Source organism: Neolamprologus multifasciatus, chromosome 12, assembly GCF_963576455.1.
Source record: "Neolamprologus multifasciatus chromosome 12, fNeoMul1.2, whole genome shotgun sequence".
Classification (NCBI taxonomy): Eukaryota; Metazoa; Chordata; class Actinopteri; order Cichliformes; family Cichlidae; genus Neolamprologus; species Neolamprologus multifasciatus.
In genome coordinates this window covers 13,907,109-13,918,626 of record NC_140450.1, presented here as the reverse complement: position 1 = coordinate 13,918,626, position 11,518 = coordinate 13,907,109, and the positions used below count along the sequence as shown (strand labels likewise).

The 11,518-nt window shown below is 37.0% G+C and overlaps 1 protein-coding gene across 1 annotated transcript in view; it reads right to left on the bottom strand.

The window, feature by feature from the left end:
• Positions 1-65: 65 nt before the first annotated feature.
• Positions 66-11,518, bottom strand: part of oxct1a (3-oxoacid CoA transferase 1a) — a 55,379-nt gene continuing 43,926 nt past the window's right edge. The window contains exons 15-17 of the mRNA XM_085181573.1: positions 10,978-11,058; positions 1,312-1,413; positions 66-1,209 (exon numbers count right to left, since the gene is read on the bottom strand). Coding sequence (XP_085037699.1) covers positions 1,174-1,209; positions 1,312-1,413; positions 10,978-11,058 — 219 coding nt within the window. The 3' untranslated portion in view covers positions 66-1,173. The remainder of the gene's footprint in view (positions 1,210-1,311; positions 1,414-10,977; positions 11,059-11,518) is intronic.

Below are 11,518 nucleotides of genomic sequence, written 5' to 3'. Positions count from 1 at the left end.
CTAAAACACTTGAAAACACATCTGCTGGTTTCAAGATTCTTATTCAAAAAGAAAGAAAAACGTAGTTTGCTTCACTCTGCACGCCAGCTTGTATTTTATTTTACACACAATTGCATCTGAACAGCAAATGTCTCTGTAAATATTATTACGGCTTCATGTTTTCTGGTTGAAATATCTGATAAGCCCACCTGCTTCAAAACACAGAGGTTGAGAAAAATAGACAAGTCTACATTATGGCAGAGGTTGATAGTAAAATAATGGCTCATCATCTTCATTATTTAAAAAAAAAGAAGAAGAAAACATATTCAACACTGGAAGCCTCATCTACAAACTTTTTTTCCCCGTTTCATGTCACAGCACAATTTAAAACAACTACATATTTGTTCTACGATAAATGAATACTCACTTGGCTTATAGGACACTGGTTTTCATTCATTACATTTCAGTGACACACAGACATGCCTTTCAGCTTATCAATCATATTCAAGTTACAGTTGGATAATATGTAGTCGTTCAACCAAATAATAAATGGTGTCGCATATTCCACTGTTGTTCCTTCACCAATGAAGCAGGCGGGAGAGGTCTGGAGCTGATATAAAAAGTTGCAATGTTTCATATTATATATTGTGATTCTTGAATTACTGCTCGTTTCCACTTAACTGCACACTGATTGCTACTTTTAACATCTACTATTATAGCATCGAGAGCCAAAACACTGGAAATTGTCTCACGGTTCAAATATTTAACCTTTCTTATTTATTTCCCAGAAAATCTGATTCAAAAGAGTTTTTGCATCATTTCTTTTGAAAATAATAGTAAAGTTGGAAAAAACAAAATAATATCAATATTTTTAAAGCAATTTTCAAACTGATGATTGCGTAAAAGACTCGCATAAGTAAAAAAAAAAAAAATTAATAACTTAAATGTGTAATAGGCAACAATGCAACAAAGCACGAAAATAAAAGTGTAAAGTGACTTCTGTTAATCACATTTAGTTAATATTACAGAGGAAAATATTTGACAGCTGCATGCTGATTGCCAAGAAAACCTTGGCTGAACCAGGTATGTTTTTTAAAAGCTTATTTGACCTATTTCATTAAATAACCTGATGTTTATCACAGAGAAATGAAGTGACAAACCAAAAACACATCTCTGAGGCCAGTCGAAGCTCTTCTAAATTTGCTGCATAGGCTTCAGGTTGGGAGACACCTAGAAAAAATTAGACAGAGGACAAGTAGAAGTTTCATGTTTAATAAATCCAAGTCCAAAAACACTTCATAGTGCTAGTAGCCTAACTGTTACATTACTCACCTCAAAATCTGTGCCAGTGCATCCCTTGATATCTTCGGGAGTAAGTCCCTCCCATATTTCTACCAGGGTCAGACCTTTTGTCTTATCGACATCAAACACAGCCTGGCAAAAAAAATGAGAGAAAGAGGATAGAAATGAGCGAGAGGAATAAGGGGGGTAAGGAAAAAAGATGGGACATTTAGAGGGAGAGAGATGAGAGAGGGTGATGAGACAAACACAAAACAGTGAGAATGAGCACTTCTGTGATAGACAGGTTTGAGCCTTATGGCTTCCGGTCACTGGGTCACAGTCAAGGATGTGGGGTCCTCATTTATCAAAAAGGACCCAGGAGAGACAACCTCCAGAAAAATACATCAGTGCCACAGGCAGAGGGCCAGAGTACCACTTTAGTGTCATCCATTCAACAGATGACAAAATAGCAGCAATTATTAGTGACACATCTAGGAAAGGCCTCAGAGAGCGGTCCTCAGCTATCTGAAGCTGGACTACTACAAAGCAGTAAGCAGTTTTATTTTAATTGGTGCACCATTTTTAACAGATTACTGTGTTATTGATTAAAATATGAATTTTGCTATAATGTTCAAAATAGTGGTTGCTGTGATGATTTTACACTGTACTTATGCACACTTGTCTACATTTAGGAATTTGTGAATGTGCACTTTGAGAATTTGTGAATAGACACATAAAAATTGATAAACAGACTCCAGGCTTCGAAACAAGCCAACACAATTTGCGCACACAGTGCACTCATAAATGAGGCCCTTGGAGATGTCAATATCTGACTGTAATGAAATACAGTAACAGCCAAAGGCATTAGCCCTGCAAAACAGAACCGAAAATAACCATGTTAAATCCCATCAAACTTACATGCCGAAGGGAAAAATACAGTAAATGTGAATATTTAAAGAAAATTTGACTAATGTTCTGTGTACCAAAAAGTAGACAAATGAAGACCCATTAATAGCTTTCCTTCTTTTATAAGCCAAAACCCTTTTCACACATGCACTGTAGCCACGTTTCCAGACACTGCTCATAACAGGTGCATGCCACAAAGCTAATGAGAGTGGACATTAGCCAGTCTTTAACCTTCCAGCAAGCACAAGTCTGGATGATGTCGGATTACCGTGATGTGCATCTAGCACAGTCAATTGTTCAAAGCATTCAAAGCAAGTAAGCGGGCATCAGTTCAAGGTGTAATCTTATCTCAAACCTTGGATTCCCTTCTTGCATATATTCAAATACAATTAGTGAAAAAGTACACTGCAAATGAAGATTTGTATCTAAGCATAGGAACTACAAAAGCTACATTTTCTTTAACCATTTTAAGTCAATATGTAATATTTCTCCATCTAGCTTCATTTAGCTCCATTAACAGCTGGCTACTGAAAGTGTATACAGGAGTACAAATCTTAAGTGCCAAGTTTTAGTAAAAACTGTATTAGAGTAAGATAGTTCAGTTTCAACATTAAAGGTACAATGTGTAAGATCTCACCACTAGGTATCAATAGATTGCAGTCAAGTGAATTCTGTTTTCTTACCCTTCCTGTTCATCTGTCAGACAAATATGTGTCCATGTCTAAAACACATGTTAAACTTTGTCAAAGTAGTCTGATAGAAGTCTATGAGTCAATAAAAATCACTTCTACTCTATAAGAGCGATACTCAGGTGAGTTGTTGAGGATATCCTGAACTTTTTTGTTGTTATTGAAAGTGGATCTAACATAGTTGGACTTGGACACTTTGCGCATAAACTCTCATTCTATATTTGAAAGTATTCAAACTGTTTACCAGAGGTGAAGTGTGATTTTAAGGACCCTCAAGCCTACCATTAGCTGGCATAATAATAGCTTCTAATCAGGTAGTAATTTTACTTAGCAGGTTCATTGTCAGATATCTGGAGATGGAAAAGTCAAATGTCTAATCTGCTGACCAAAAGTATGACAATCAGGAATAAATCTGCATATTTATGTTTGTGTTAAAGACCTGACTTTGTTTCTGGACATGAGGTTTGAGTTTGGGAGGAAGAGGATGAGGTGGAAATGAGGTCGGAGAGAAAAGAATGGTGGAGGAGGCAAATTAAGAAGAGACGAAAGACATAAATAGAGAGAAAGAGATCATAAAAATATGCATGTACAAATGCTAAATGGTAAAGTTAAAAAGAGCTATTTATAAGGTATACCACATATACATGTGGTATACCTTACATAAAAACATGGGCTACATAAAAACATGTAGCCCATCTACATGTTTTTAAGATGGTGAGGCAACATGGTGGCTTCCACAATCTGGCGCCCACTCCTGTGTATTTTTAATAGATACATTTATTAGTTCATGAGAAGGCATCGGTTTGATGGAAGATATAATTACACACTAATCAATGTATATTAATGAGTAAAATGTTTTTAATGAAACAACCTAACAAAAACATATTACTGTTCTTGCTATTCTATTCTTAAGCTTTTAAGCTAACTTCATATACTTGTGCATTCTTATGTGTGTACTACAAGCTATTTTATAAAATGTGTCAAATTTGTCTTTTCAAATTGAATGTGACATTATCGTCAGTTAGCAGACTGCAACTTCTCAACACATGTCTAATATGACAGCTTAAGTAGGGGTTTCTACTGTACCATTTATATGATAGCTATTAAAAACTGATGCAGGGCAAAATGCCATTATCCCTATTTATGCAAACAACGCAAAAATACTTTATATAGACACGCATACTCTTCGAGGCTGGCCCTGTTACTTCCCTAAGCAGGGCCTGACAGACTAAGTCATATTCACATTCAGGCTAAGCCTGTCAGGACTCTCAGCTCATTAGAACTATACACACAGTAACAGGGCAGGAGGAAGATATCTCACTCCAGTATTAGCAAGACAGATGGAATGTCACAAGGAACAGGGGTCTATGGATAACACAGACACTGACATGCATCTCTAATTGTGACACATGTCGCTAGTGATTAGGGGAAATTAAAAAATTGTCAAAATGTGCCAAAGGGTATAATATAAGATGCAGCACTAATGTACTCGTATGATAGGTGCTGTGCTATGTCAATGTGAAACTTTCTGTTTGCTTTACAATGCAAAAAAGCTTGCCACATAATGGCTTGGGTAAGCACATTTTAAAATGAACTAGGAGCTGATTTCATTTATAATAGCCACACTATACTAATGAATAACCAACTGTGCCTCCATTTGCAAAGCAGCCTTTTGTTATAAAAATGTTGAATCACCTTTCTTCACAGTCTTCAAAGCCAGCACCATCATTAACCAGATTGATGCAAGTTAGTCATTAAGAAGCCGGCAGTCTTCCCCATGTGCTGTCTGGCGAGACGTGGGCTGAATGTCATGTAACAACACTAAGGCACACTCTCTCGGTCAGCTTAACGTTTTAGACAAATGTGAATACAAGAGAAAAGAAGGAGGAGAAATTAGCACCTGACCTTCCAACAAATAAACAACAGCTTATCCAGCATCCTGTCAATATACTGCAGCAATTACAAGGAGTAGCTTTTGAGATGTTTTCAGACAAAAGCTCACAGGAGGACCATAAAAGAATTTCAATTTGGTTGCTGAAAAATAATTGCCATCACTGGTATTGCTGTCATTATGGGAAATGCCAAAGGTAATGATTTTATGCTCCCATTAAATGATTGAATAATTCAGGAGTCATTGTGTTTCATTGGTAAATGAATGGGCAATTATTGTTTTTTTACTTCCACATTTTTAAAGAAGGATTTAACTGATAAGATGAGAAAAATACTCAAAGCTAGTGTGGAGACCTTTGTCATGGCAGCATGTAAAGTAACAGTGGGAAAAGAGGTGATAAGAATTACTCACACAAAATCATTGCAATAAACTCCTGTAAGTCAACTAACTGTTAAATGAAGCAAAGTAGTAAAGAGTGAAGAAGTGGCAACATGGGGTACAAAAATGATTCCAGCAGCAGAGACACAGCTTGAGGCAATCCATTTCCTACCACACTTAGCTTTAAATCATAACATCACTATTTAGGACAACACTTGAATTGCTATCCCTCCTGGACATGTTGAGCCAAGGAGGATGCTGTGTTTGTGTGAATATATGTGCTAGGTCAGCATGTGTCTGTGTGCGGAGTGTATTTGGTTTTAAAGGTTTTAGTTTCTGCTCTTATTTTAAAAACAATTTGGAGCAGAATCATGCAAGAAAAGAAATCAATGGACAATAAAGTACAGATGAGCATTATCGGCTTTATTAAAGGTACTACACACAACGGCCGAGACTGTCCAAGCTGGGGCTCAAACCGGCAACCTTCCGATTACAAGGCGAACTCCCAACTCTTGAGCCACGATTGCCCGGTATCAGTATTTAATTTACCCAACCAATGGTTACAGCTTACATTCAGGTCTGTAAGTATTTGGACAGTGATATAATATATAATTTTGTAAATTCTGAGTAAACTGCAGAATTTACTTCACAGGGTTTAAAAAATATTTTATGAACTATTTAGGAATAGTCCCCCAGACAATGGAGTGACAATCAGTTTCATGGCCAGTTCTCTCCTTAGATAAACACTCTTGAGGATGTAGGTGCATCATTTTCCCTAATGCAAACTCTAATGCATTTTCTCTCAAGCAATGCTTCCATGAATATGAATAGAGAAGATTTATGACAAGTTGCACACTCACAAGCAGGAAGGCCAGATTAGACTTTACCAGTAAATATCGAAGAGAGTCTGCACAGTTCTGAAAAAAAAACTAATAAATCTTTGAAGAGATTAAATTTAGATTATCTCACACCATTCTGGTAGGAAGAGAAAAGTATTCAGAGGGTTAGGAACAGCTCATGATCTGAAGCTGTCAAACATTATCTGTCAATTATAGTGGAGGCAATGTTATGGCATGAGCATGTATGGCTGCCAGTGGAAGCGTTAGTTGGTGAGGTGAATGCTGACAGAAGTAGCGGGATGAATTCTGAAGTGTACAGGGCTATATTCTCTGCTCACATTCAGCCAAATGCTCCATAACCCATAGCCCTGGTGCTTCACAGGGTAAATGAATATTCACCAAAAGCATACTGCAAAAGTAAGCCAAGAGTTTTTATAGACAAAGAAATGGGATATTCCTCAATGGACTAGACAGCAATATGACCCCAACCCAAAAGAGGATACAGAGACACACAAACAAGCAGCAACAGAAAGAGGTGGCAGTAAAGGTCTAGAATTTGTTGAAGTTGACAAGTTCTAGACTTCAGGAAGTCGTCAGCTGTGAAAGATTTTTATACAAGTACTATATTAAAAACAATCCTTATATTTATAATTATATTCATTTTTTTTTAATATCTTTGAGTCTCTAAACATGAGGAACTACATATACAATTGCTGTTTGCTGTTTTTAATCATTGTTATTATTATGGAGAACAATGGCAGCAGAGCAGACTATTGACCTACTTTTACAACTATTGCTGGTGAAATTATACAAGGACTCTATTAACTTGTGAAAAAGCAAGTTCGATTATGCTGAAAATTACACCAGGAAGAAGAAACTGGTCTGGAAGACTACCAGGCATGATAGCATTTCTGATCTGGTTGATCTTCTCTGCTCTGTGTGTGGTGGAGTAAAACAGGTGCATAAATAGATGCACATAAACTCACACACTTAGACTAAAACAGAGAGCAGAGGAGAAAACTAGTGCTGATGCAAATAAAAAAGTTCTATTGCTGGAAGTAAAATAAATAAATAAAATCCCTGTTGTGTATCTTCTCTCCCCTCACCAATATTCCTGAAGATAAGAGATAGAACTGTTGCATCTATGTAGTTCTCTCTACGGCACACAGTATGTGTTAGGGCAGGTGGACGGTGATACATCAACCATGTGCAATGCTAAAAGTTTTTATCCCGGACACATGGGAAAAGCAAAAGAACCAACAACAGCACAAATATAAATTAGGTCTACATTCCTGGATGTTTCAAATATTTTTTTAAACTGCTCCCAACCCAGCTAACAACTAGGCTCTGCCTAATGCAGTACCATGCTGAAGCCTTCACAAGCATCTTCTAACTTGTAGCTAAGGAAGGACACCAACATCAGTTGACAGGCACAGGATACTAGATAATTCCCAGAGTACGCAAATGTTATATTGCTCAAACTTGACCACACAACATGGACAAAATTAATGCATTTGATTCAAGAGGTTTCCTTTATCTGAAAGTCACACCAAGATCACATGTGCACGAAAATGGATGCCCTTTAATATACTAACTCATGCAATGCGCCTCTAATGTAGGATATTCCACTTCCCTATACGCACCTCGAAGAGACAAGAACCATGGTGGTCTATAGACGAGTTTAGTGAGAAGAAACACAGGTATAGACTTCCTTCAAGATGTACAAATACCACACCTTGCAATGCGGGACACATTTTAAGGTGCAGTCTGTCACATTTTAAGGTCACTTAAGACTGATGTTTATTTGGTAGCTGCAGCACCTCCATCCTCACATCATCACTTATCTCACCCTCTCACAATCTGTTAGCATGTAGGCATAAGGAAAGTTGAGTTACTTTGGTATTATTTGGTCCATAAAACATAAAAAAGGAAAATTATATATAAACTTTGCTTTCATGGTTTCAGCATAGCCAAAATGTTCCATGAAATCTAGAGATGAGGCTTGTAGAAATCTATAACATGAATTTACACACCTCATCTACACTAGTCTGATCTTATCGATGTGAACTCAAACAAGCCAGACTGATTTTTTTTTCTTCTGTCTCAAAAAAGACAATGATGCATATAAATGTGCTGATATATGTGTGTCAAATAGGAAGGAAGTTGAGCACTGGCTGCAATTTTGCTAGGAGGAATGGATGAATGCCACCATATATTGTTTTCTTTCATTCTGTTTCTGAGAATATAATACAAGAGTACTTATGTACAGAGTGAAAGAGAGAGCGGCATAAGTTAAAATGAGGAGGATGAAAAGAAGGTGGTACCAGGGCTAGCGGGGCAATACAAAGAGCTTTAACCTTTATAAATGTTGACAGAAATCTGCTTGCTGAGAAATGTTGTGCAATCACAACAGCAGCCAGTCGAGCAGAAAAGAACTGGGGGTGGAAGCATGGACACGCTGTCTGACTTTGCCCCTGACAGGTCATGTTTTCAATGAACAACCTCTAAAGGCAGTAACCACCAGAGGGTAACACGGAACTGACCGGAGTACATGAGGACACAAACTGCATCAACACCAAGCTCTTCTACTTACTGGAATCCCTCACTGTGCTTTTCTTCCTCAACTGCCACAGACCTTTTTCCTACTCAGCATTTATGCCACTTCCTTTCTCCTTTTTACATTCCTTTGAACTGTCATCTGTTCCTAAATTCTGTGATATCTCCATCAGATAAGCAAACGTTTTCAAATCCTTTCATCACACACACAGTGGAGAACATAAACTATAATTAACATAATAATGTAAGAACCAACACACTCAAAAGCAAGCTCAGAGACTTATTCCTCAGCTCTAATGGAAGTTTGAAATCTGCCCAAGAAAATATTCCAGAAAATGACAATGGCACAATGAAGTTAACCTTTGATCTTTTGAATGTGAAATTCCATCACAACATCATCTTATCCTATGAGACACTGTGTGTAATTTGGCATAATTAGCATATTAATTGAGAAATTAACTTAACCTTTGACCTCGCAATTTAAAATCAGTTCACATCTGAGTCCATGTGAACAATTGTGCCAAAATTAAAGAAATTCCCTCCAAATGTTTCTGAAACATCATGCTCAGGAGAGTAACGCTGACCGACAAATCGATGGGCATGCTAAAAATTAATGCTTCTGTCTCAGCCTGTCGCAATAAAAGGCTGCTGATGCAGCTCAATGGCTTCCACCAGCAGTTGTAGAGACCAATAGTTTCTTTGGTGCATGAGTCTGTCAGTGGAACCTGAAGAGCCTACGGACAAGAACCAGATGTCCTTGTTCTGACTGTGTGCCACCCTTTGAGCATAAGACAGGGTGCAAAATATTCAGCTGCATCAAACATTGACAGACAAAGATGAAGATTAATTAAAGATGAATTAAATTTAAAGGGAAACCCAAGCCCAAGAATGAAAATCATAAAACCATAACAAATTAAATGTTTAAAAAAAAAAAAAATCATGTGATTGCTTATGAAAATCAATAGACTGAATTAGGGTTAAAAGAACAAATTCAATTTCCATCTACTAGTGTCACTCTCTTTTATCATAACAATGTATCTGCTGCTTCTGTTTGCTCATTTTTGAATTGTGTTCTTGTGCTTAACAAATTCATTAAACTACCACCAAACGCAAGGTTTATGCCACAGCTGCCCTAAATTAACAGGAAGGTAATTACCCAAATCATTTTTTATGATTCTGTAAAAGTTAATGATATCTTTAATGCTAAAAGATTAGTATTATTGTTATCCATGAACTTTCTAATTTACTGTTTTACAAAAAGCTTATAAAAAACAGTAAAGCACATAATTTTTTTTTTGATTGATATGCCAAATTACAACAATTTACTGAAAAGGAAAAAAGTTTTAGTGGTTAAATGTTATGCTTGATTCATTTTTGACTTCTCACTGGAGTCTAGTGTGCCAGCTCAATTATAAAATGTGGATTCGGTTTCTTATAGGCCTAATATATAACAGTATAATTTTAATTTTTTTAAAATAGCTTTTGGGTAACATTTGTGTTTTCTTGTATTTATGTTAAGCACATTTTCCAAGATCATGCAACGCATATAGCTTGTGCTTTGCAGCACAGCTTTAGTCCTTTGGTATTAGTTAGTTAGTGTGTGTGTTAGTGTGATGTAATGCATAGTGTAGGCACTTGTGTTTTATTGGTTAAGGACTTCTGTGTGCCCCTCGTTGTTACTAATACTAATTAGCTGTGGTAGAAAAGGAATTGAAATCACTGACTGCCAAAATGATAATCACTTATCAATGGTGAATAGTTAAATTTCATCAACACTCAGCTTCTCCTGGGAGAAGATCTTCTAGTTTACGTGTGCTTTGTGGACTTTTGTGCATTATTATTTTTTTCATTATTGCTAATGACACAAAACGTGATTCCAACCTGTGTCTGCAACACTATTTACACATAGTACATTTCTGTTCAGTCAGACATTGTATTTGATATCAGTAGAGGTGGACCTTCTTTTTACTCTGAGTAACAAGCGTGGCGTTTACAGTTGTATCTCATGACATCATCTAACAAATAGATTCTAAAAAGAAATCTGTGTTCAGCTGCAGTCGAGCAGGGGATTTAGATGGATTTTTGTGGGTTGACAAATGTATTCTGTGGCATTAAAAAAATGAATTTTACATTATTCTATTAACATTAAAATCACAGGTATCTAATTCATATAATGCAGTATATTCCAAAACCCCAATTTTTAGAAAATATACTTAAAAAAAACTAGTTCTACAAAACAGTCACGTCCCCCATGTAAATCCTTTCTAGGCCAGGAGTCCTGTTCAGTCATAGCTTACTCACTCGCACCGTCTATGTAGCAAACCTTAGTAAGCAGTCAAAGTTTATGACGAACAGCTCAATCATCCATTCATCTATTCATCCACTATTCACATTTGCATCCATGGAGGCACATCTGCATCTATTATGTACATATAGAAACAAAAAGAGAAAAGTGCACCTTTTCTGTGATGATCCGATCCACACATTGTTTCCCTGTCAAAGGCAGGCTGCACTTGTCCAGTATCTTGTGTTTTCCTCCCTAAAAAGAACAGGACAACATCATTGCCTTCATTTAGTATCTGGATGTTTTTGGAATGGATCTTTTATGTTGTACATATATGTGTATATTCAGTGTTTCAGCTGGGTATGTATATTGATCCTAAAGGACATCCAGCACAAATACAGTGTGTGCCTCAGTTTCTCCATCAGACATCTTCAAAGAAAAGGAGGGAGAGAGAAAGAAAGAAGGAGAGAGGGAGAGAGAGAAGCCTCCAACGATCTCTAAGAGGCATACATCACACACCCTCTCTCACTCTCCCACTTCCCTCCCCCATCATGAATGAAAGCAGCCTTCAGGGCAGTAAATTTATGCTCACCTGCTGCACCATCTGGACTTTAGCTGGGCGCCAGACAGAGTCCCATTAGCAAAAAACAGCATGCTTTTGTAAATGCAGAATGTTACATTGCCCTTGCATCACATTGGTTTGGACTTTCTAAAA